At 40.2% G+C, this 20000-nt stretch overlaps 2 protein-coding genes across 3 annotated transcripts in view; one reads left to right on the top strand and one right to left on the bottom strand.

The window, feature by feature from the left end:
• Positions 1–8135: 8135 nt before the first annotated feature.
• LOC137983650 (thiamine transporter 1-like) lies at positions 8136–13696 on the bottom strand. 2 transcript variants are annotated; one of them, XR_011118976.1, is made up of 5 exons: positions 12461–13696; positions 11096–11237; positions 9450–9676; positions 8289–8858; positions 8156–8241 (listed from the first exon to the last, which is right to left on the bottom strand). XR_011118976.1 is itself a non-coding variant. In XM_068830811.1 (4 exons), the coding sequence occupies exons 1-3, from the start codon at positions 13483–13485 to the stop codon at positions 9458–9460; spliced, it is 1386 nt and encodes a 461-aa protein (XP_068686912.1). In that variant the 5' UTR covers positions 13486–13696; the 3' UTR covers positions 8136–8858; positions 9450–9457. The 2 variants fall into 2 exon arrangements, 1 of the variants encoding a protein (XP_068686912.1); XM_068830811.1 differs by having other exon boundaries at positions 8136–8858.
• Positions 13697–14084: 388 nt separating this feature from the next.
• LOC137983654 (cyclic AMP receptor-like protein A) overlaps positions 14085–20000 on the top strand; it is a 19871-nt gene continuing 13955 nt past the window's right edge. The window contains exons 1-7 of the mRNA XM_068830816.1: positions 14085–14175; positions 14259–14311; positions 14717–14771; positions 17763–17819; positions 17896–17959; positions 19062–19149; positions 19924–20000. The exon at positions 19924–20000 is cut by the window's right edge and continues 13 nt beyond it. Coding sequence (XP_068686917.1) covers positions 14134–14175; positions 14259–14311; positions 14717–14771; positions 17763–17819; positions 17896–17959; positions 19062–19149; positions 19924–20000 — 436 coding nt within the window. The 5' untranslated portion in view covers positions 14085–14133. The remainder of the gene's footprint in view (positions 14176–14258; positions 14312–14716; positions 14772–17762; positions 17820–17895; positions 17960–19061; positions 19150–19923) is intronic.

Genomic DNA, 20000 nt, shown 5'->3' with positions numbered 1-20000 from the left:
TTGTAGGCAGGTTTAACTCTTAAACAAGCACGACAGTGACCAAAAAACCCCTCAACTAGCTTCAAAACGTGTTTTTCGGCCAAATCTCTAGTAGCCAAAGGGTTAATACGTATTTTACGAATGCGCATGCGTTCTGTATTAACTCTGCTTACCACATGAACAAGAACAAGGAAAAAAATTCAGAACTATAGACTATGCCTAGTTTTTATTACACTAATAGAAGGAGCTGCCGTAGTCAAGGGGTTAATCACGTATGGCTCAGGGACCGATTAATCTCTCCCTCTTTGGATCGAAAGTAGCACGGGGGACCCCAAGGAGAGTTTTTGGAAAATTTTTTTTTTTTTTTTTTTTTTTTTTTTTTTTGTCTCAAACCCTTTGATTACTATCTGGAAAAATACGTCCCGCTTTATCCACGGTCCCATCTTGTGACGTCATCACCTTTAACGGTCAGGAACAGCTTTGTCCACTGACTTGTGCAGGGAAAAGAGATCGCACAAACTATACCAGAATGAGCACAATTCAGTCAAGGAAACTGGAGAAACGGCCAAAAAAAACCGTGTAACACTGACCTGAAATCTCCAAGAAAAGCTTGCTCCATTACCCACCTATCTTTCTGAGCACCTAATTCTAAGATGATGAAAGGTTTCTCAGAAACTCTTCCTACCAAAATAAAAAAAATGAGGCAAGGAAAGCGAAAAGAGAGGGAAGGAGAGAAAGCGAAAAGTGAAAGTCGAAAGTGTTGTGCTACTCTTAAACCCAAAAACTATGTCGGAGTTTTGCTTTCTGCGCATGCCGAACTTTGAAAGCGCTTATTTTGCACCTGGCTGAAAAGGCCGCGGAGTGTACAACCTGGAAACGGGTTTGTAGGCAGGTTTAGCATTTTTACCTACCTTAGAAGAGGCTTCAAACGTAAAAAGTTTGATCGAAAGCCTCTTCAAATATTCTCAAAAATTTACCATAAACGGTTCGCTGTCTCTGTTTGTTAACAAAAACGTAAGAACGCACTCGACAACAGGCGTGACTGAACTGTTTCTTTCGGTTGGCTCATCGTGATCAATATTGTGAGGATAACACGAGCTCGAAAGAGTTGAATTTAATTTGGCGCGCTTTGAAATAAAGTCGTGCTGCGTGTGGCCCGTACGATCAAGAATTTCTCGAGATTAGCAAAAGTTATTGCCACCGCAATTCATGTAAGATTTCTAAAAATACCTCGACCAGGATAAGGGGGCAGAATAAAAATAATTGTCAGATCAAAAGTAATCGCTGCTATTTTATTAGATGAATCGGTGAGGACATCTTTAAACAAATCTCGCACACTTGGAAATACGCTACTGTACCAATACCTGCAAAAGGTCCAGCGTATTTCTCCGTCGATATTCCGAACGATTCCCTGTACATTTTGTGCTGTGATTGAGACTTTTCTCCTTGAGCAAAACCTTGCCAAACAAACTAAGGCGAGTATATCAAGTGATTTCCGTGTAAGAAGACACGAAACGACTTCACGGCCTGCTGACCTCTGATTGGGCAGAAAAACACAAAGAATTTCTGGCACCAATCAGAGTTGAGAATGACCTCTGCTGTTTGGAACTGGTCTGGTAAGAACTTGTCCCCAGGGGCTCTTCTCGCCCTACTATGTTTTTCTTCGTCGCCATTTTCTTTCGCCCGTTTTGACTTTCCCTTGCCTCCGCGATCTGTCCCTGGGTCTCCGAGGATGTTTATGGGAAGGCATTTATGACTTTGAGGTATTGTTGCATGAGTGAAATAGGAAAAATACTCAGTGTCAAATACACCTTTTTCCAAAGTAGCCTCCATTTAAATAATCTTTTGTTTTTATTCAAATTAGCCGTTGACGCCTCGTTCTTAAGCTTAAAATTCAAAAGAATATTTTGTCTTGAACGAGGCATCAAGGTCTAATTTGAATAAAAACAAAAGAATATCTAAATTGTGGCGATTTTGGAAAATGGTGTATTGAGGACAGTCGTACAATAACATTGTTTGAGGTTGTTGATCTTGAGTTTTGCTTCTTCCAAGTATTATTTCTCCCTTATTTGGCAAACTTTAGAATACCCCGCCACTGAAATATCTCATCAAATCCTGCTCCCGCAGTCCCGCAGTCGCCATAATTTACATAATATATTTATATAAACATCACGAAATATGCCGCTAAGGGCTTGCATCGATTTTATTTGCCATTTTCGTCGCGAAAGTTTTTCTTTTTATGTGCTTTACAAGGTACGTCAAGTTAGGAAAAACTTTCAGTCATTTGACCCTCGACTGAAATTATGAGAGGCCTGGATCTTATCCTGACTTTATGTCACATACAGTTTGCGTGTTCGATTGTGAAAGACCTTTTGTCTTGCAAAGCAGTTTGGGACGTCCAATGAAAGATAAACCTATACCACTTACGGTTTGATCGAAGCCGTAAATAACTGCTTCTTTTGTTAACATAACGAAATGCCAAAAAGGTTAAATATAGCAGCTTAATGTATGATTTATTTATTTATTTATTTATAATCAGGAAATATTATAGTTTTTGTGCACTTCGGGGAAATGTGAAAGGTACATCGAAAGAAACGTATCGAAATTCCTCGGGGAAAATGATAGAATACTAGTGGAAACGTTTGTTCTTTGTTTTCGAAGAGTCAGAGCAAATCATGGTATGTTTTTGGCTGGCCACAAGTGATTGACAAGCAGATATTGCTAGAATCAGGTGCCCGTTTTTCCAACTTTCTTTCTTTGTTTCTTTCTCGAAAGTTTTAAAACGTCCGCTGGACCGAAAGCCATTTTCAAACCGCCATCCACTAGTTTTGGTAGGCTCAGTGGTCTCTTTCAATTAACATCTTTTCTTAATAACGAAAAGCAAAATGACTATGAAGTCTAATGACTTAAGATCTCTCATTTCTTGAGATAAGAGGTATAGTTCTTCATCCAAAAGAAAAAGCCGCTAAAAGCTTTGGGCTTTTCAAGAAACGGACCTTACGAGCTCCCGTTCTGCTTGCGCCAATAGCGCGACCTCTTAGCCTAAACTATTTTTAGGCGGGTCTGAGCCTAGTTTTTTACACGGGTCCACATGGCCTGTTGAGCAAGTTCTTTGATGTGACTTTCGATACAGTGGCGCGAAAGCATGCGGATCAAATCCTGTCCACGGGTATTTGGTAATATTTTTCTTCCTTGCTTTGCTCGTCTACCACAAGTCTTGTGGGACACGGGGCTCTAAATTAACTACAATCCCCAATTCAGAGTAAATTACGATTTAATCAATCGTAAATGCAAAGAGGAGGTCTTGTTGTGAAAAAACAGAGCAACACGACCAACGTTTGCAAAGACGTAACCCATCCTTGTATTTGTACATATTCATTGACGTGAAACTGACATCTTAAATTCCCGCAGCAGAGCAGCTGAGAAGCAACCCGAAGGTCGTGGGTTCAATTTCCACCCTCGTCAGAGTCTTTATATGTCCTAGTGTGGGCCCAAATTCACGCTCACATGGTTTTCATGGGTAGAATATAGCACTTCACATTACCCTCTAATAGTTCATTCTACAGCTTAGTATTAGAGGCTGTATGTAACCTTTACTGTGTCCAAACCAAAATGAAACTACTTTCATTTAATTTAAACAAGTGTTTATACCTGGTGTAAATGGAGGCTGTTATCGAGTTCGATCTGTGTAATTAAGTATAGAGGGTTTTTACATATCATCATGGTTACATTGTTAGCCATATTGGTGTACCAAATTAGTTCTCCGGAAACTGAACTCAACTTTCAATGTAAATGCTTACGTTTGTTTCAAAAATTCAAAATGGCCGCTTGTCACAAAAATGAAACTGCCGTATGCACATCGTGATAATATATCGTGACAAGACACCTGTGGAATTATTCTAATATCGTCGCGTGACACACACCACTTTAAAAATTAGACCTTTCGATTGTATCTCACATCAGTAGCCTTTCACATGCGCAAAGCGAGCTAGTGTTCACATGGGAGACAGTCAAATCCGAAAAATCACTGGATTTTGGCGAGTAAATTATATCATATTTCGTCGGTTTGCAAACTTGGATGTGGGTAACATTTGAAAAAACGGAGATGTGATTGGAGTTCCAATTCCCTCAGTCAGGCGACCTCGACTTGCTATACAATTGATTCAATAGAATCCACATGCGTTTCCTTTTCCAGCGGTCGTCGATAAATCCGTGACATCAAAACAGTTTGTTCTCCGAGATGAATCTGTTCACGGAAAGAATCGCCTCTTCTTTTGGTGTTCCGCAACTCACAACATGTCAGGATCATGGACCACGAAGCAAAACAAATTATCAACAACAAAATACCACCGAATATTCCAAGAACTGTTAATGCTAACATTCCTCCTGCCCCAAGCTCAGCTCCAAACGTTGAAACGCCAGCGGATTGCTCATTCTGTCCCGAATCACTCAATCCTTTGGCTGACCTCACAAATACAGATATTATGACAAAGAGTGCTTCGTAATCGAGCTTCATGGATGCTCCAACCACAACGACTTGGCCTGCTAGGAAAGGGAGCACCTTTGAAAATTAAGTCGCATCTCAAGTGTATATACCACAAGTTGATGTTTTGTGCTATACTCCAGACAAAACTGACCACGAAATTGGAATGATAAGTCTAGCTTTTAAAAACCGTGGCAAAGCAACTAAAAAAACATGTTATGGAACTATCAATGATTTTAAATATTAATCGCGGGGTGCATGATTTTAAACTTACGAAAATCTTATCTGGCATTCACATTGGCCAATCAAATTTAACGCAGTGTCTATTTGACTTCAGGCGAGCCGAGATAAGTAACATTCTGATCTTTTATTAAAAGCGGCCCTCCTTTAAGGATTGACAGTGCATTCAGTACTGAGTGAATTTATTCATTATTGAGCAACTGATCACGTACTCTTTTCCTCTACAAGCAGAAAGGAACATTCTAGCCGCTGTTTCGCATTCAAATACTGAATTTATACCAGGGTCCTAGAATTGAAGCCTTCTGATTGTCCTATTTATTTCATGTTTACGCTTAAGGTCGAATATCTCTAAAACACATAGCCAACACATAGTCAACTAATCAAATTTATTTGCGCCAAGAGTCAAGCGGAAAAAACAATCAATTTACCCAAGCACTCTTTTAAAATATAACGAAGAGCCCTTGGTACGTTTCTCAATCACAGCATCTTGACCAGGCTCCATTTGTTCAAAGGGTGAATAGCGCTATCCAGTGACATGGATAAATCACTATCCAGAATGTAAAAAAACAGAACTTCATGTTAAACGTTGTTCGAGGTTTTCTTACACACCGATTAGTTAGAGCCGAGTGGACGTATTCTTAGTTTGCATCCACGTGATGAGACGGCCATGTTGGTGGTATACAAAATAATAGAAAATGGCCCCACAAGTTTTGCATAATAATAGAGTCAAATTCCCAAGAGACATTTTACTGCATTGTTCTGTACACCAACATGGCTGCCGTGACGTCAGATGCAAACCATCAATTCATGGTTTATACGGCGAGGAACTGAAACAACACGCAACAACATGCAACAGGGGGTCTGCAAACGAACGCAACATGTTAACCTAACATTGTCGGGAGTTTTTGGCCAACAATGTTGCAATGTTGGGAGTTATTGACCAACAATGTTGTGTCCGTTTGCACAGGGCTTTAAAGGGTGCTCCGTGGGATAATTTTCATTACTGACCACTGGAAGCTCCATGTATGCTGATGGTCACCTGACCAATGTGGCTGGATACCCCTCGAGCTATGTACAAGGTAAAATGCACGATAAATGAAGAAATGTATTTTTCCGAGAGTGAATCGCGGAAAAAATGGAGTGACAAAGGTAGAACCGATTACCTTCCGATGACTACAATACTGAACAAAAGTCTTGGGACACTTGTTAAAATTGTTTAAAATAAAAGCCATAAAGTCTGACGAAGGGCTAACGCTCGAAACGTCTGCTTTTAGAATCTCTGTAAGGTGGCCAATTTACATTATCAACTCCGTTGATAAAACCAAATTTTTGTATACTACTTCCCCACCGACGCAGCACTACAGTTTCTTTAAAAACTACCCCCCTCTACCACTGAGCTCTAGGAGACTCGTGTAAGCTCGCCAATTTTAGACTGCCGTTCATGTGACGTCAACCACGGAACAAAAGAAGTCATTGTTTCAACAGCCAATTAGGTTCTGGTTGGTATAATAATAACAATGAGTGACGTCACGTGAAAAACATCGCTATTGTCACGCTTTACGACCAGGACTAAAATTGTCGGAATGGGCGTATTTTGCAATGATAGGTAATTATGGAAATGGTGGAATGTTAACCCCGGTAAACGAATTAAGATAGTGACTTGGAGATGCTCGGAAAACCAACTTTAAAATCCGTCAACTCTGTAAGATTTGTCAAAGCGAAGATCCGGCCGACGCGTTTCTCGAAAGTTCCGAGACTTTTCGGGAGTACTTCGGGTAATATAAGGCCCTATCCACACGTAGCGTATTCAAATCGAATTTCCTGTCCACACGTATCCGCATTCGCGCTCTGGTACTCAGGACTCCTCAAGGAAACCAAAGTAACAGAGCATGCGCAGAGCTTGAGAATTGATTTCCCGGTAAGGAACTGGGCTCGATCTTGTTACGAATGAAGGAGTAGTTTCTAAAGAAACTGTGGTGCTGCGTCGGTGGGGAAGTAGTATACAAAAATTTGGCTTTATCAACGGAGTTGATAATGTAAATTGGCCACCGTACAGAGATTCTAAAAGCTACGTTACGTTCTAAAAGCTTGTTACGTCATCCGGCTGAAAAAATTTCCGGATTTAGCGTCCACACGGTTCCGGATTCATAGCGGATTACAAACTATCCACTTGGAGCGTATTCAAGGAACTTCGCCAGCAAATTCGCCGGATACGTGTGGACGGAAGGCGTAACCGAAAGGAAAAGTTGCAGATTAAAAAATATCTGGATACGTGTGGACGGGGACTAAAACGCTTTGTATTTTAAAAAGGAAAACGTTTCAAGTCATGAAACGTTGCAACTGTTTTGATTTCTCTAGTCTTGAAAACATGCAGTCTTGAAAACATGCTCAAAGACCAATTTTTCAGAATAAGCAGCAGAATTGCTTTTCTGGGCTTTAGAGAAACAGGCCTAGAGTACTAAAAGAAAGAACTTTCAGTAACACGTAGCCATAAGGCCGGTGATTTCCTTAGAAATGATCGGCCAGACCTGTGAGGGACGCTTGCATGATAATCCCTCTCAATCTTCTGCCGGAGTATATATCATCCTCGAAGTGTGTTCATTTGAAGGCATTGTTGAGTTAGTAGTGCCCCACCAAATTCCCAGTCAGTTCTGTCAAATCGGAAGCATAGTAAGTTGCAACTTTTTAAAACAGTGAAAATGTGGCGTGTTACACAAAAAAAATCAGATTTAAAGACGGTGGACATTTTTGAGAAAGGGCGTTGAGGACAGTTTTCAGATTGCAAGAAGCAAGCGCATCCACCGAGCAAATTAAGCCAAAAGCCTTCGAGAGACATTTCTAGGCTCCTTGTAATGTATAAAGACCGTCCAAAGAGATGTTCTTATCACCTAGAGGAATTTGGCCTGTTCGGATATCTTAGCTGAAAATTGAAGTGCCCAAAAATTTTATGGAATGTTTCATTTCAGAAATTGCTAGCTGAACGTTACCTTCTAAGAGCTTCTCTGTGAACGATTTGCTAATTTGAAACTGCCAGGAGACGTTTTTAAGTGCCAAAAATTGCAAAAATATCCCTTCCTAAAACGTAAGGGCCTACTTTTCGCTGGTTGCGAATGTTTTAGGTGATGTTTTAGTAAAGAAATATATAGCTGTCTGGCAAAGTAAAACCGAGATTCGTTTGGCGCCCCTGAAGAAGCTCAATTTTCAAATACCACGCTTAATACCTTAAGGGGCGGAGATCACACAGAGAGGTAATAGTTGGGTTTGCTCCTATGGTTGATCTTGAGCATTCAGGAAATGAAGGATCGCTTTATCTCGCCCACTTTCAAAAGGGCAATGAACCGTAAGGATCTGGACCCCTGATGTAGGGTGGATGTCATGTAATTCAGAACTCTTCTGGTCACGATACGCTATCATGAAAATATGCAAATAAGATTCATACATTGATCTTTAATCTTCATGTTAAACCATAGTCTACAATGTCCGCAGTATAAGAACTCTACATCGCAAATACCTATCTACACTGTCAACATTGGGAACATCTATCTACACTGTCTACAGTGGGATCATCTGTCTACAGTAGGAACACCTCTCTACACTGTCTACATTGGGAACATCTATCTACACCAGGGGCAGATCCCGGATTTTTCTTAGGAGGGGCTGCACCACTAGCTGACTGGTGACGTTTTTTATTTTGCAGAATACCAGTTGTATTAGAAGGCCGCAGGTCATCTCGAGGGGGGGGGGGGGGGGGGGGGAGTGATGGTGTGCACCCTTCCCCTAGATCCACCCCTGTACACTGTCTACAGTAGGAACACCTATCTATCCATTCACGATCTAGGGGTGTCATATACTTTATTGTGTAACTTATTTCATTGCTGCAGTTTAAGACAATTCTACTCCGGTTTAAAAAACTTGCAGAATGTAGCTTAAAAGGTTACAATTCAAAGACCCTAATTACCAACACTAAGTCAACCTTGTTGCAATGTGAACCTTAACTTTTGTTACAGTTTAAATGATTGGCTTCTATACTAGGGACACTTTTGAAAACTTCGGATACACATTTCAAATTAAAAAAGTAAGATAGAAGTCATCGTTCTCACTTCTCCTTTAAATGCCTGCCACGCAGGCTAAATGCTTGACGGATTCAAATCTTACCCTGAAGACAAAAAACATAACACATCTCTCACAATAATATTGTAACAGAGGAGATGATAAACGTTTACCCTGGCCACATCCTCTACAACTAATCTGTAAGAAACACATGGGAGAAATGACAAATGGTCAGTCGCTGAACCTAGTTTATATTTAATATGTAAAAGGCTTTTTGTCACCTGAACATAGTTTAATGGCCTTTAAAAGTGAAAAGCGACAAGAATGCCACCTACAGAGTGTTTTCACTCACGTGATCAGTAACAACATGGCCGCCGACATCGCCGCCGAGATGTCATGCAAAAACACTCCATAACCATCCTGGACGACAAAGGAGGCACTTGGCTAAGGATAGGCAGGCAATACTTTGAGAATTAAAAACTTTATACGCAATTACATTTGTATTACCGGTAAGTCACTAAACTGCAATGGGTTCTATTCAAATCATTCATTCATTCAATTCCCTTATTTTCAGAGTGAACATCAAGTCTGGGCTGCCTGTGTGGCAGATAAATAAGGGAACCTACATTCCCTTATGAGAGGCTACAGGCACGTCTGTTTAGTGGTGCCTGGGTCATACTAGAATTCCAAAACTTACCGGTAATTTCAACAGTCCTCTCCCAGCATGTTTGGCTGCAGAGAGGTATAATGTATGTTTCCTGAATCGTCTTCATCTGAGTTTGAAATGTTGGCCATGGATTCGCTTTCAAATTCAGTGTATCGCTGCCTGTAGCATTGCCGCCATCCAACTTGAGTCATATGATACACTGCTCTTGCCAAGAAAACAGCTCCGATGATGAAGAAGTAGCTTCCATAGACAATAAACTGGAAAGAGTACAAGTATTAATAGGGATGGATAAGAGTGGGAGACCTTTATGGGCATTCATAAGAATATATACACAGGGCTGTATGAACACAATAGACCTCTTTGCGTGTTCTGACTGGTTTACTCAGAGTTGAACCAGGGGCGGATCTAGTGGAGGGGTGCAAGGGGTACACCCCCCCCCCCCCCCCCGAGATTACCTGCCGCTTTCAAATATAAGTAGTATTCTGCGAAAATAAGGCTTCATCTTCGTTGCTCCCTTTGAAAATCCGTTTGTCACCCGTCAGTTCTTAGGGGTGCACTCCCTTCTAAGAAAAATCCTGAATCTGCCCCCTGTGAAGGGATTAGTTTCTAGAGACACTATGCTGCTGTATTAGTGGGAGACTGAAATGTGAAAATAGCTTTTATCAAATGAGTCGATGGAGGTCAAATTACCACTGTAAAACGATTGGAAGGAAGCTGATGTTTTAAGTGTCAGCCCTTCATTAGAGTAAATTGAAGAGTTGTGGGTTATTTGAGGTTATAAAGGAAGAAGGGGAGCCACTCACTGATGGAGACATCATAACAAAAAAAATCCCACAAATACTACTTTGAGGTGGTTAGCCAGCACTGTACACGTCTTGGCAGCCTAAGAGGAGTAAAATGGCTTCCTGTAGTCTTTATCATTTAGGTAAGTTACTTTTTGGTTTGCTAAAAATATTCAACTTGAGTAGTTGTTCTAAGACAATGATCATTTTTTTACCTTGGTGTCTATGACTGTGTTAAGTATAAACCCTGACACTTTGCAGCTTGGTAAAATATGCCTCACTATTCATCTGAGTGCTGCATTTTTGTTGAGTGTCACTCTCACTATTATTAACTAATTTTATATAAAACAATGTAATGCAACTGTCACGGAATGGAAACTGCAGAGGTGGATCCAGACCTACTATCTCGGACAAAACTGTTGAGACAGTGACACAATTTCACCTCCATTTTGACACCCCCCTACTTACTCCCCCCTTCCCACTCCCCTTCCCCCTCAGTCAATGTTGCTGAGTATTGTCATATGTTTTACAGTATATTTCCGACCAAGATAAGGCAACATTGAGTTTGGGGGTAGGGGAAAGGGCGGCTTTTAAGCTGAACGTTTGGATATGTGGTTAGAGTACCAAAAAGGATACTTTGTCTCATCAGGTTTTGTCCGAGATTGTAGGTGCAAGGGAAGGGAGGAAGGGCTCTCTCGCACTCTAGCTATGTATGCAAGCACCTCAGCCCTGAGCATTTGGCCCAAAGATAAGGCATGCCAAGGCCCTGAACTCAGGCAATGTTTTGAGTTCTTTTCATTAAGGTACCAAGAACTTGAAATTGGTCACATCATCATGATCCCTATAACTATCAGCCTACAAGGAGCCTTTGTTGTCCTTATTATAGTTATTAACCTGTGTAATGACTGGAAGATTCAGCCCTCGTTGATCAACAACAATACTGGTCAGGATGGTTTGCAAGAGTAAAGCAAGAAACATGTTTATTCCAAACACCAGGGCAAATCTTGTCATCTCCACATGCTTAGCAATCTGCAGACTAAGACATCCAAAATACCATTCATTACTCAAAAAAGATTGCAAACTGAACAAAATAGAGTAGATTAAAGGGGCCGTGTCATGCTATTTCAGTCAAATTTCAACACACTAAGATATGTCTTTGCATCAATCAGGACCAAAAAATAATGGTGTATTTTGTTGCCAATAACAACTGAAGTGCACTGAAGCACTTCTTTATTATTTGCATCCACGGATGGAGAGGATGGAAATGGATTGAAACTTGATATCTGCAGAAAGTTGCCAAAAATTAAAACATGAATAGCTCTTTGTGCAATAAGTATATTTCACATCTTGTAAGTGGGTTCTCAGGAATATTGCACACGTGAGCTAAGGAACTAATTTAGATTTTCTCGCAGTTTTGACCATAAAACAGCAAATTCAACATCACATTCCCTCTTTAATGTTGGTACAGCTGTCTTGTTGTCATGTTCACTATTCCTATTTGTTCCAGAAAGATCTCTAATGTAAGAAGACCTTCAATCTGGGACAAAGCCTTCAGACAAGAAGGAAATTTGGTTTCAATTTTAACATCCAAGTTGATGTCAGTTCAATGCATAACCACTCTTCCATTTTAACCCTCACCAATTTTTTGATTCTTTTATGGGGAGTAAAAACCTGGCTCTCTACAATTATATTCTTTAATTGATGTGAACATTCATGACCATGATATATCCCAGATCTTACATTCCACATGACTTGAGGAAAAAGTGATTTGTAGTGAGTCAAAGTGTCACAATAGCTTTTTCATGTATTGTACTTTTTAAAACACTATTAGGTTCTTTTGACTCCGGTAGGAATTGACTATATTGGAATATTACCTAATCAATGAATTAGTAGTAAATTGGTAGCTGTAAAGGTAGCCATAATGGTAGCGGTAGCAGTAGCCACAGCCACAGTAGCAGTCCTAGCAGTAGTAGTAGTGGTAGTAGTAGTGGTAGTAGTAGTGGTAGTGTTAGTGGTAGTCGTCGTCGTCGTCGTCGTCGTCGTCGTCGTGGTAGGTAGTAGTAGTGGTAGTGGTAGTGGTAGTGGTAGTGGTAGTGGTAGTGGTAGTGGTAGTGGTAGTGGTAGTGGTAGTGGTAGTGGTAGTGGTAGTGGTAGTGATAGTGGTAGTGGTAGTGGTAGTAGTAGTGGTAGTGGTAGTGGTAGTGGTAGCGGTAGTAAAATGTGGTCTTAATTATGATTCTCTCAGGATAAAACTATTACCTTGCTATAGTTATAAGGAAAGTATATGCAGTACGGAAAAGAATGTACATGAGATAAGCAATCCAAATGCTACTGGTCTGAGCACTGAGAAACAAAAAGAATGCATCTGCAACTGATACAACACCAAGGCACAATTCCCCAAACATTGACCAGTTAACTTTCACGTACGCCAACAAAATAGCCGCTGAAGATCCTGTGAGATGCGAGAGTGCAGTAACACCACCATTGTAAATTTTGTGATTGTGCGAAGGATAGATGACATCCCATAGGTTTTGCACATAATTTTCTACTTGAAATTCACCACAAGTGGCAAATGCCCACCACAGAGACCATCTTAAAAGCTCTCGGTTGGAGTAACAAAGTTTCAAATCTTTAAACATGAGAAGCATCGTCCTCTTCCAAGAAGAAAAGCAATCAACTTGCTCTTGGGTAATTTCACTTTCTGTGTCTCTCATAAATACATTCCCCGATGCCTTCGGTAGAAGCAGCGAGATGCAGAAAGCAATGGAAACACTTCCTAGAGAAATGTAATTCAAAACTAAGTAGTCCGTCACTTTGAGGGATATCAGGATCTGACCAACCACTCCAGAGATCATTCTACCGACAAGAACTGCAGCTCTGGTATAGCTAGTGACAAACTGGAAATGATCTCGGTCCACCACCGCATAGATGTAAGAATAATAGGCTACCTCGGTGCCAGTGGCAAGGCCATACGCAAATTGCATAAACTGCATCGCCAAAACCCCTCTGGCCCAAATAAGAAGAAAACGTGTCGCCAAATACGCCAAACCTTCAGTTATTATTACTGGCTTGTACCTTAACAGATCAGTGACTAAAAACACGGCGAAAAGAGTGACAAGATACGAATAAGTCCAAACGGGGTAGATCTCGTTGTCGAGTTGTTCTTCAGTGAGATTAATTGGAGGGGCCTTCAAATATGGTGTTAAAAAAGGTTCCGATGGCTTCATCTCCTTGAAAAATCCATAAAGACAAAGAAGCAAAGTAGCCTTAATCCAAAATTCCATTGCTTTATCGAGTTAATATCGGCAGCTGCAGAGTATGGATGTGACGTCTGTGAAGTCGTCGGAAATCACAGGCAGACAACCCCAAGGATGCGAGAGCGCGTGACGTCACGTTATTTTAAGACGGTTGCATAATAGGCCGATTCAACTGATCGAGGAAAATCAATAAATGTGCCATAAAAACTTCAGAACACCATGTTTCTTTTCAAAAATTCATTTTGTGGATAGCCAGATAAATAAAGATCACTTACCTTCTATTTTCTGCCTTTTCCTGAGTGAGTAAATAGTCTATTTATTGTATTTATTGGAAGCGTCCCAAAAACCGATTAAATCTCTAAGGGCAACGCAGAAAATAGTAGGTGAGTGAACTTTATTTATCTGGCTGTCCATAAAATGGATTTCCGGAAAAGAAACATCGCGATTTGAAGTTTCTAGGGAACATTTTCCTCGATCAGTTGAATCGGCCGTTACAACATTCTCAAAATAACGTGACGTCACGCGCTCTTCCACCCGTAACAGATTTTTCCTCACGTGAGAATCAGAGTCGAATCAGATGAGATTTCTTCTCCCCACCCAAGTGGAGAGGGCAAGATTCATGCTTACCCACCCCTCACTTCTGTTTGAAATTGCAAATTCCGAATGTAAGCAAAGATGGCGGATTGTTCGATGTTTACAGAGAATCCACACTACTGTGTGCGTAATCTTATTTATTACAGGTTTAGATATCATATTTTTTACACGTGTTATTTCAACAATGTTATTGTTTGTCTTTGCAGAAGGTGCTTTCTGATGTAAAAACAACCGTGGCTTCAATTTCATTAATTGCCAGGTGAGACCGGAAAATTTTAATTTTCCGTTTCATTTTTGCTTGCTTTCATTTTTTATCATTCTCGATTTTCTTCGGCAATAAGGACGTCAAACCCTATTGTTCTTTTTCCAACGATGCCTTAAGGCTTTCGTTTTCGACTCTTTTCAGTGATAGAATTGTATCAGATATTAGTGGTTGTTTTTTGTGGCAATATCATGATCATCGATCTACGTAATGCTTTTAATTTTTTAATGGTTTTTTAATAATTTATATTATACTTATTTGATGCATTTTTAACAGCTTTATCCCTTAATAAACTAAAAGTAGACGTCGACGAGCCTTTATTAATAAATTCTGTCAGTTATTCACAATTGCAGTCCTGATTTTTATCTAAACGTTTTTTGAGCTCTCTTTCTGCGTTCACAGTCTGTTCATTATATTTGTCATATGGCTGTTCAAAAAGTACAAGCATTTTGTGCAGGTATGAAATACTCTATCGCATATCTTTACACGGACAGTAGAAAATATGCAGCATGTTTGTTTAAACCTCTGCAAAAGTTTCTCAGCAAAAGTTTAAGCTTATTAGTTCTGTCCAGACAAGCTTTCGAATTATGGAAATTGATACCACGCACTACTTAGCCTTCGATGCAAACTTTCAAACTTCAACAAAGGGTGTTACCTCGCATTGCTCACCGATGAAGGCTAGCAAAATGGTAGTAACTTCTGTGTGGAAAGCACAATACTGACTCTTGCACTTTCTTAAACAGTATTGAGTAATAATGGAAATAATAAATATTGATTGTCAACTCAAATCGAAAAATCTGGGTTTCACACACCTTATTGGTAAGGGCCACCCCACTCTACTGTCCAATCTTCCTATTATCTTACATGATTAAAGAAATGGATAACAGGGTTCTCCTTATCAGGCGGTAACCGGTAAAATTACCCCTTTGTAAGAGCACTTATTACCGCCTGCAAATACTCAGAAGTCGCTTATCCTTTGCAGAACGTCCAACATTAACTAATTATTGCTTTACCGTTTTGAAAAGGTGCCATACCTGTTGCGCTGAAAACTAGGGAGAACCCTGGGATAAATAAATAAATAAACCGTTATTCGCACTTTTCTGGGTTGGTATTGTCTGATGACTTTATGTCAGAAAGAAAGATACAATTTAGGGCTGTGTACTTAGGGGGCCAGGATTGATTGACAGTGAATGCAAAGTTTCAGTTGTTTTGACAAAAGAGAAGAATTGATAAAGGTGAAACAAAATCAACTTTGAAAGTTACCGGTACACAGTTTTATCATATGGCCTGTATGGTCCCTTGCACGCTTTCATTGCAAAATTATTGGGAAAATCCGCGTGTGAGGGTCGTACGCATTAGTGCGAGCAGGGCCAGAAAAAGCTGTGAGGCCCTACTAGGAACACATACTGCTCCGTGCGATGCAATTTTAGGGGATTTTGTCGCTTTTAAACATCCAATTAATTTACAGCCAGAAAAGCAAATGCAAAAAACATATTAGATAAATTTTCTGTGCATATTTTTGTTTTTTTTATTTTGTCCTATCCTCATCTTCGGAGTGCTCATGAATAGTGTAAAGAGCCCATATGATAAAATACCTCGCTGCGGTTGGTCTGTACACCTTGACCTCGGGCCAAATATTTTCCCGTCCGGCCCTACCACTCAGTAAATTGTTTTTATTATGCTATGAAGTGGAGTGTGTTTTAACACATTGATGCCAAGGAGGGAGACTTAATAGATTTTACTCTGTCTATTAAACACCAGACAATTTTACTCATCAAAGGCGAGTGGTTCAGGAGTAGATGGATTAAGTTGGATCAAATAATGTTTTCCAAGCAACTATTATTAAGAAGTGGTTGTTCTTTTAAAGGCACTTTGCTGTTAGTGGGGAAAATGTTATTCATGTTCTGTTAGTAAGATTTGAGCCAATAGTTATTCATGACAGATGCTTTTTCTTTGCAAAAATAATGGTAATTAACAGGAGGATTTTGCTGGTCAATGGGGAACCCATTACAAATGAAGGGGGTTAATAACAGTAACCCCTAGCTTCTGAATAGTCGCTCTATTAGATTTGACTCTGTTCAACCCTACACTGCTTGCTGTCCCTTCTACAGGTACATGTATGTCAGTTGAGCTAGATGCTATTCAAGTCAATCGTGTTTTGTCATGCAGTTAAGAGAAACAGCCAAGAGAGGCTTGGGGAAGTGGGAAGAGATGAAGGGACCACAGGCATTACTTTAACTGATGCGTTAAGAATTTCCCCACCATCCGACCCCTTAATTCTGAATGCGTTACTTAATCCAACAATCCTCGCAATCCCTTCATCTCTACCCCTTCCCTAAGCCTTCCTTGTTCATTTCTTTCAATTGTGTGACAAAACACAATAATTGACTCTTCAAGTGCACGGCCCTGCTGACAAAGAAGAAACTGCTAGCAGTCTAGTCTAATGCCAGATGATTTTATTCATCAGTGGGTCAACCCTTGGTTGTTTTTGTGTACTCAGAAACTATGCCTCTTTTAACCCTTTCACTTCTGAGGAGGCCCCTGTTGACGATTGAAATCATCTGGCGTTAGAGTAAAATCTATAAGTTTCACTCTTAGGAGGGAAGAGGTCAAAGGGGGCAAAGCTTTCAAGTGGACCTACAATCTTGGACAAAACTCTTGTGAAAAATTGTAGCTTAAGCATCATTTGACATGCACTTACAAGATCTATTGGTCCTTCCCCCCTCCCCCCAAACCAATGTTGACAATTTGATGCAAAATATACTGTGCAAGCCTTTGCCTGTTTTTTAACCAACATTGGAATGGGGGGAGGGGGAAAGTGGGAAGAATTTAATCTTTATCACTCAGACAAATGAGAGTTTTGTCCAAGATTGTAGATGCTTTTAACCCTTTCACTTTTGAAGAGGCCCCTGCTGACGAGTAAAATCATGCGGCGTTAGACAGAGTAAAATCTATAAGTGTCGTTCTGAGGCATGAAAGGACTAAATGAGATAACTGTGATTGTTCATTTGGGAAACATGGTTAGTGTTGTGATCAGAACATTGACTTCTTTATCAGTGTGTCCCAAGTTCCATTCCTGGGGTTTGGGTTACATGTGGATTGAGCTTGTTGGTCCTTGGGCCCATTTCTCAAAAGTTCCAAAAACTTTTTGGGCCTGAAAAGCCATTTGTGAAAGTGGCAACTGCTTGTTCTGGAAAGCTGATCTTTTAACATGATTTCAAGATTACAAAAAGCAAAATGGGTGTGAAGTTTGACAACTCAAATCCTCTCTGTTCTTGAGATACAAAGAGAATTGTAACACCTTAAAATGGCCAATAAAGTCTTTGGACCTTCGAGAAACAGTGCCCCTGGTCTCTGCCTCGAGATGGCACCCTCCGTAATTAGGAGAGCACTTGTGCTAGGGTTTGTGACTTTAAGAATAAAGGTGATCGTTTGTTTCATATTTCAGAGGCTTATCTTGTCTCTTAGTGTGGCTGCTTTTCTTGATAGTATTGGTTATTTGCTGGTGAGTGTAATCTGTATTGTCGATATTACTAACATAAGCTTTACAGCTCATAGAAACGTCTTTTATTTTCTTCTAGACAGGTGTGCCACAAAAGGACAATGCTTTATGTGACTTTCAGGCATGGCTACTTTCATACATGGGTGTGTTATAAATATGTGATGTTTTAAAAATTAGTATTAGTTCACTGGCTATATTCATTCTAAAAGTCCTGACTAAGGAAGAGTTGTGGAGTGAGGTGCTGTAAGTTGATGATGTGCCATGCAAGATCCAAACCTGTTTCTAGGTTACCTTGGCAACTGTGTCTGACCTTTTTCCCATCAAATCCTGAGAAACTTTATGGAAACTTGTCAACTTGATGCCATTTCAAAGCCAGATGAAGTGCTTGTTTGATCATTTTATGGAGGCCCTTTTTGCAAGTGACTGCGCTCACTCATGGCCCACAGGGAATAAGACCTTCAGCTGATGCTGAACCACTTTTCCCAAAGCCTCCAAGTATTTTGTTTAAGTATCAGAGGTTTTCCTTCAAGCAGCACCAAACACCACACTCAAGGCCTCTGCAATTTCCGTAGATGATGCAGTCTTAACAAACATTTGAGTATTTTACCTGGACAGTATCATCTCACAGTATCACACACTAAACAGAGAGAAACAAGGTCACATCAGCAAAGCTACTATCATAGACAAAACCGTTGGGAAGGTTAGCACTTTTGACGTCTTTATTGCTTCAATGTTGTGCAAAACTGAATGGTTTTTGTGGGAAATTGTGGTGTTACCTTCCAACCTTGAATAGGGGGGAGGGGTGCTATATAAGAGAAGGTGAAACTCTGTCTTTTGCGCTCTAACAAAAGCAGGTTGAAATACAGCTCTGGTGCAGTTCATTTACATAACCTTCCCAACTACTTTTGTCTATGACTGTAGTTAGGTGCTTCAGATGCTCAGGCATAGAGTCCTTTAACTAGCTCAATGTCCGGTTGTGTGCAAACTTCAAAGCCTATGAAGCAGTGGTTCTTCCTTCCCTCCTCTCATGCAGCTTCACTTTTCCTTGCCCCATTCTTCTCACACTTGCTGTTCCTTGCTCTAAACCCCAAACAAGTGAGCCTGCTTGCAGGTTAGCCAGTCCCTAGACAGTCCCTAGACTGGATACCTCTCCCATAGCTGACAATTCCTGCAACCCAGCCACAAGCACCAGTTACACTCTCCATGAATATAACGTTTGATGATAGCTGTTTTTGCAATTTTCAGGATTTTCCATTCTCCTTTGGGTTTGTTGTATCACTTTCAATTTATACTGGAATGCAATAAAACAAGTGAAAACTGACAAGTTTGAAAAGTTAGTCATATTATTGTTGTTTTGTGTTTGTTAGTGCAAGAGTTGTTAAACCCAAGTCAAACTACCGGTATTCTTGAAAGGGTGAATTGCTACATTCTTGTGCATATAGCAGTAAATTGTAGCAGGAAAGGTTATGTTTTTTCAAACGTTGGCTGTGTAGCACAAGTTTATATTTCAATAGATTTAACTATTATAGGGTGATGTGAAGTGCTAGCCTTCTACCCAATATGAACCATATGAGTGTTAGCCCTACTAATGGAAATGGGCCCACATGAGGACACCCTGGTCAGAGTTTTTCTCTTTCCTTGTGTGGGCCCATTTCCATCAGTAGGGCTACGCTCACATGGTTCATATGGGTAGAAGGCTAGCACTTCACGTCAGACCATAATACAGTAGTTAAATCCATAGCAGTAGCAGTTGCACTGGGTCCATGTTTTTATTTCACTTCCAATAAGAAAAGGATAGGACTTATTGGTTCAATTTTTACATTTTTCCAAAAAACCTTTGCATGGAAGTTTTAATCATTGACAAGTTTTTGTACGGGGAGTGCTATGGCCTCGTAGCCACAATCAGCAAATGAAAGCGTGGAGATGGCAATTTTGTTTTTTTTATTGTTTTCATTTAAATTACCTGTGTTTGAACATGAAGATGACTTAGCCAGTCTTAATAGATAACAAATAATCCTTGACACACGTTCTTACCCTTGAAGTCCTCCTTGTTATAATGTTTTGCCATTATAAGCTTAATAAATATTTTGTTATTTTTGTTTTCCAGATATTACCACCTTGTTTCATGGGGGATTCCTTTGGTTGTTGCTTGCTTACCCCTGATAAATAACCATTATGGACCAG

This window comes from Montipora foliosa, chromosome 13, assembly GCF_036669935.1.
Source record: "Montipora foliosa isolate CH-2021 chromosome 13, ASM3666993v2, whole genome shotgun sequence".
Classification (NCBI taxonomy): Eukaryota; Metazoa; Cnidaria; class Anthozoa; order Scleractinia; family Acroporidae; genus Montipora; species Montipora foliosa.
This window is presented reverse-complemented; position numbering and strand designations above follow the sequence as displayed.

What these genes read in the sequence shown, in the direction of transcription:
- LOC137983650 (XM_068830811.1), bottom strand. Translation starts at nt 13,485, where the DNA reads ATGGAATTTTGGATTAAGGCTACTTTGCTTCTTTGTCTTTATGGATTT. An exon ending in TTCCTTATAACTATAGCAAG is followed by an intron (nt 11,238 to 12,460) that starts GTAATAGTTTTA and finishes TGGATGTCTTAG; the next exon opens with TCTGCAGATTGCTAAGCATG. An exon ending in ATCTTCCAGTCATTACACAG is followed by an intron (nt 9,677 to 11,095) that starts GTTAATAACTAT and finishes TACTCTTTCCAG; the next exon opens with TTTATTGTCTATGGAAGCTA.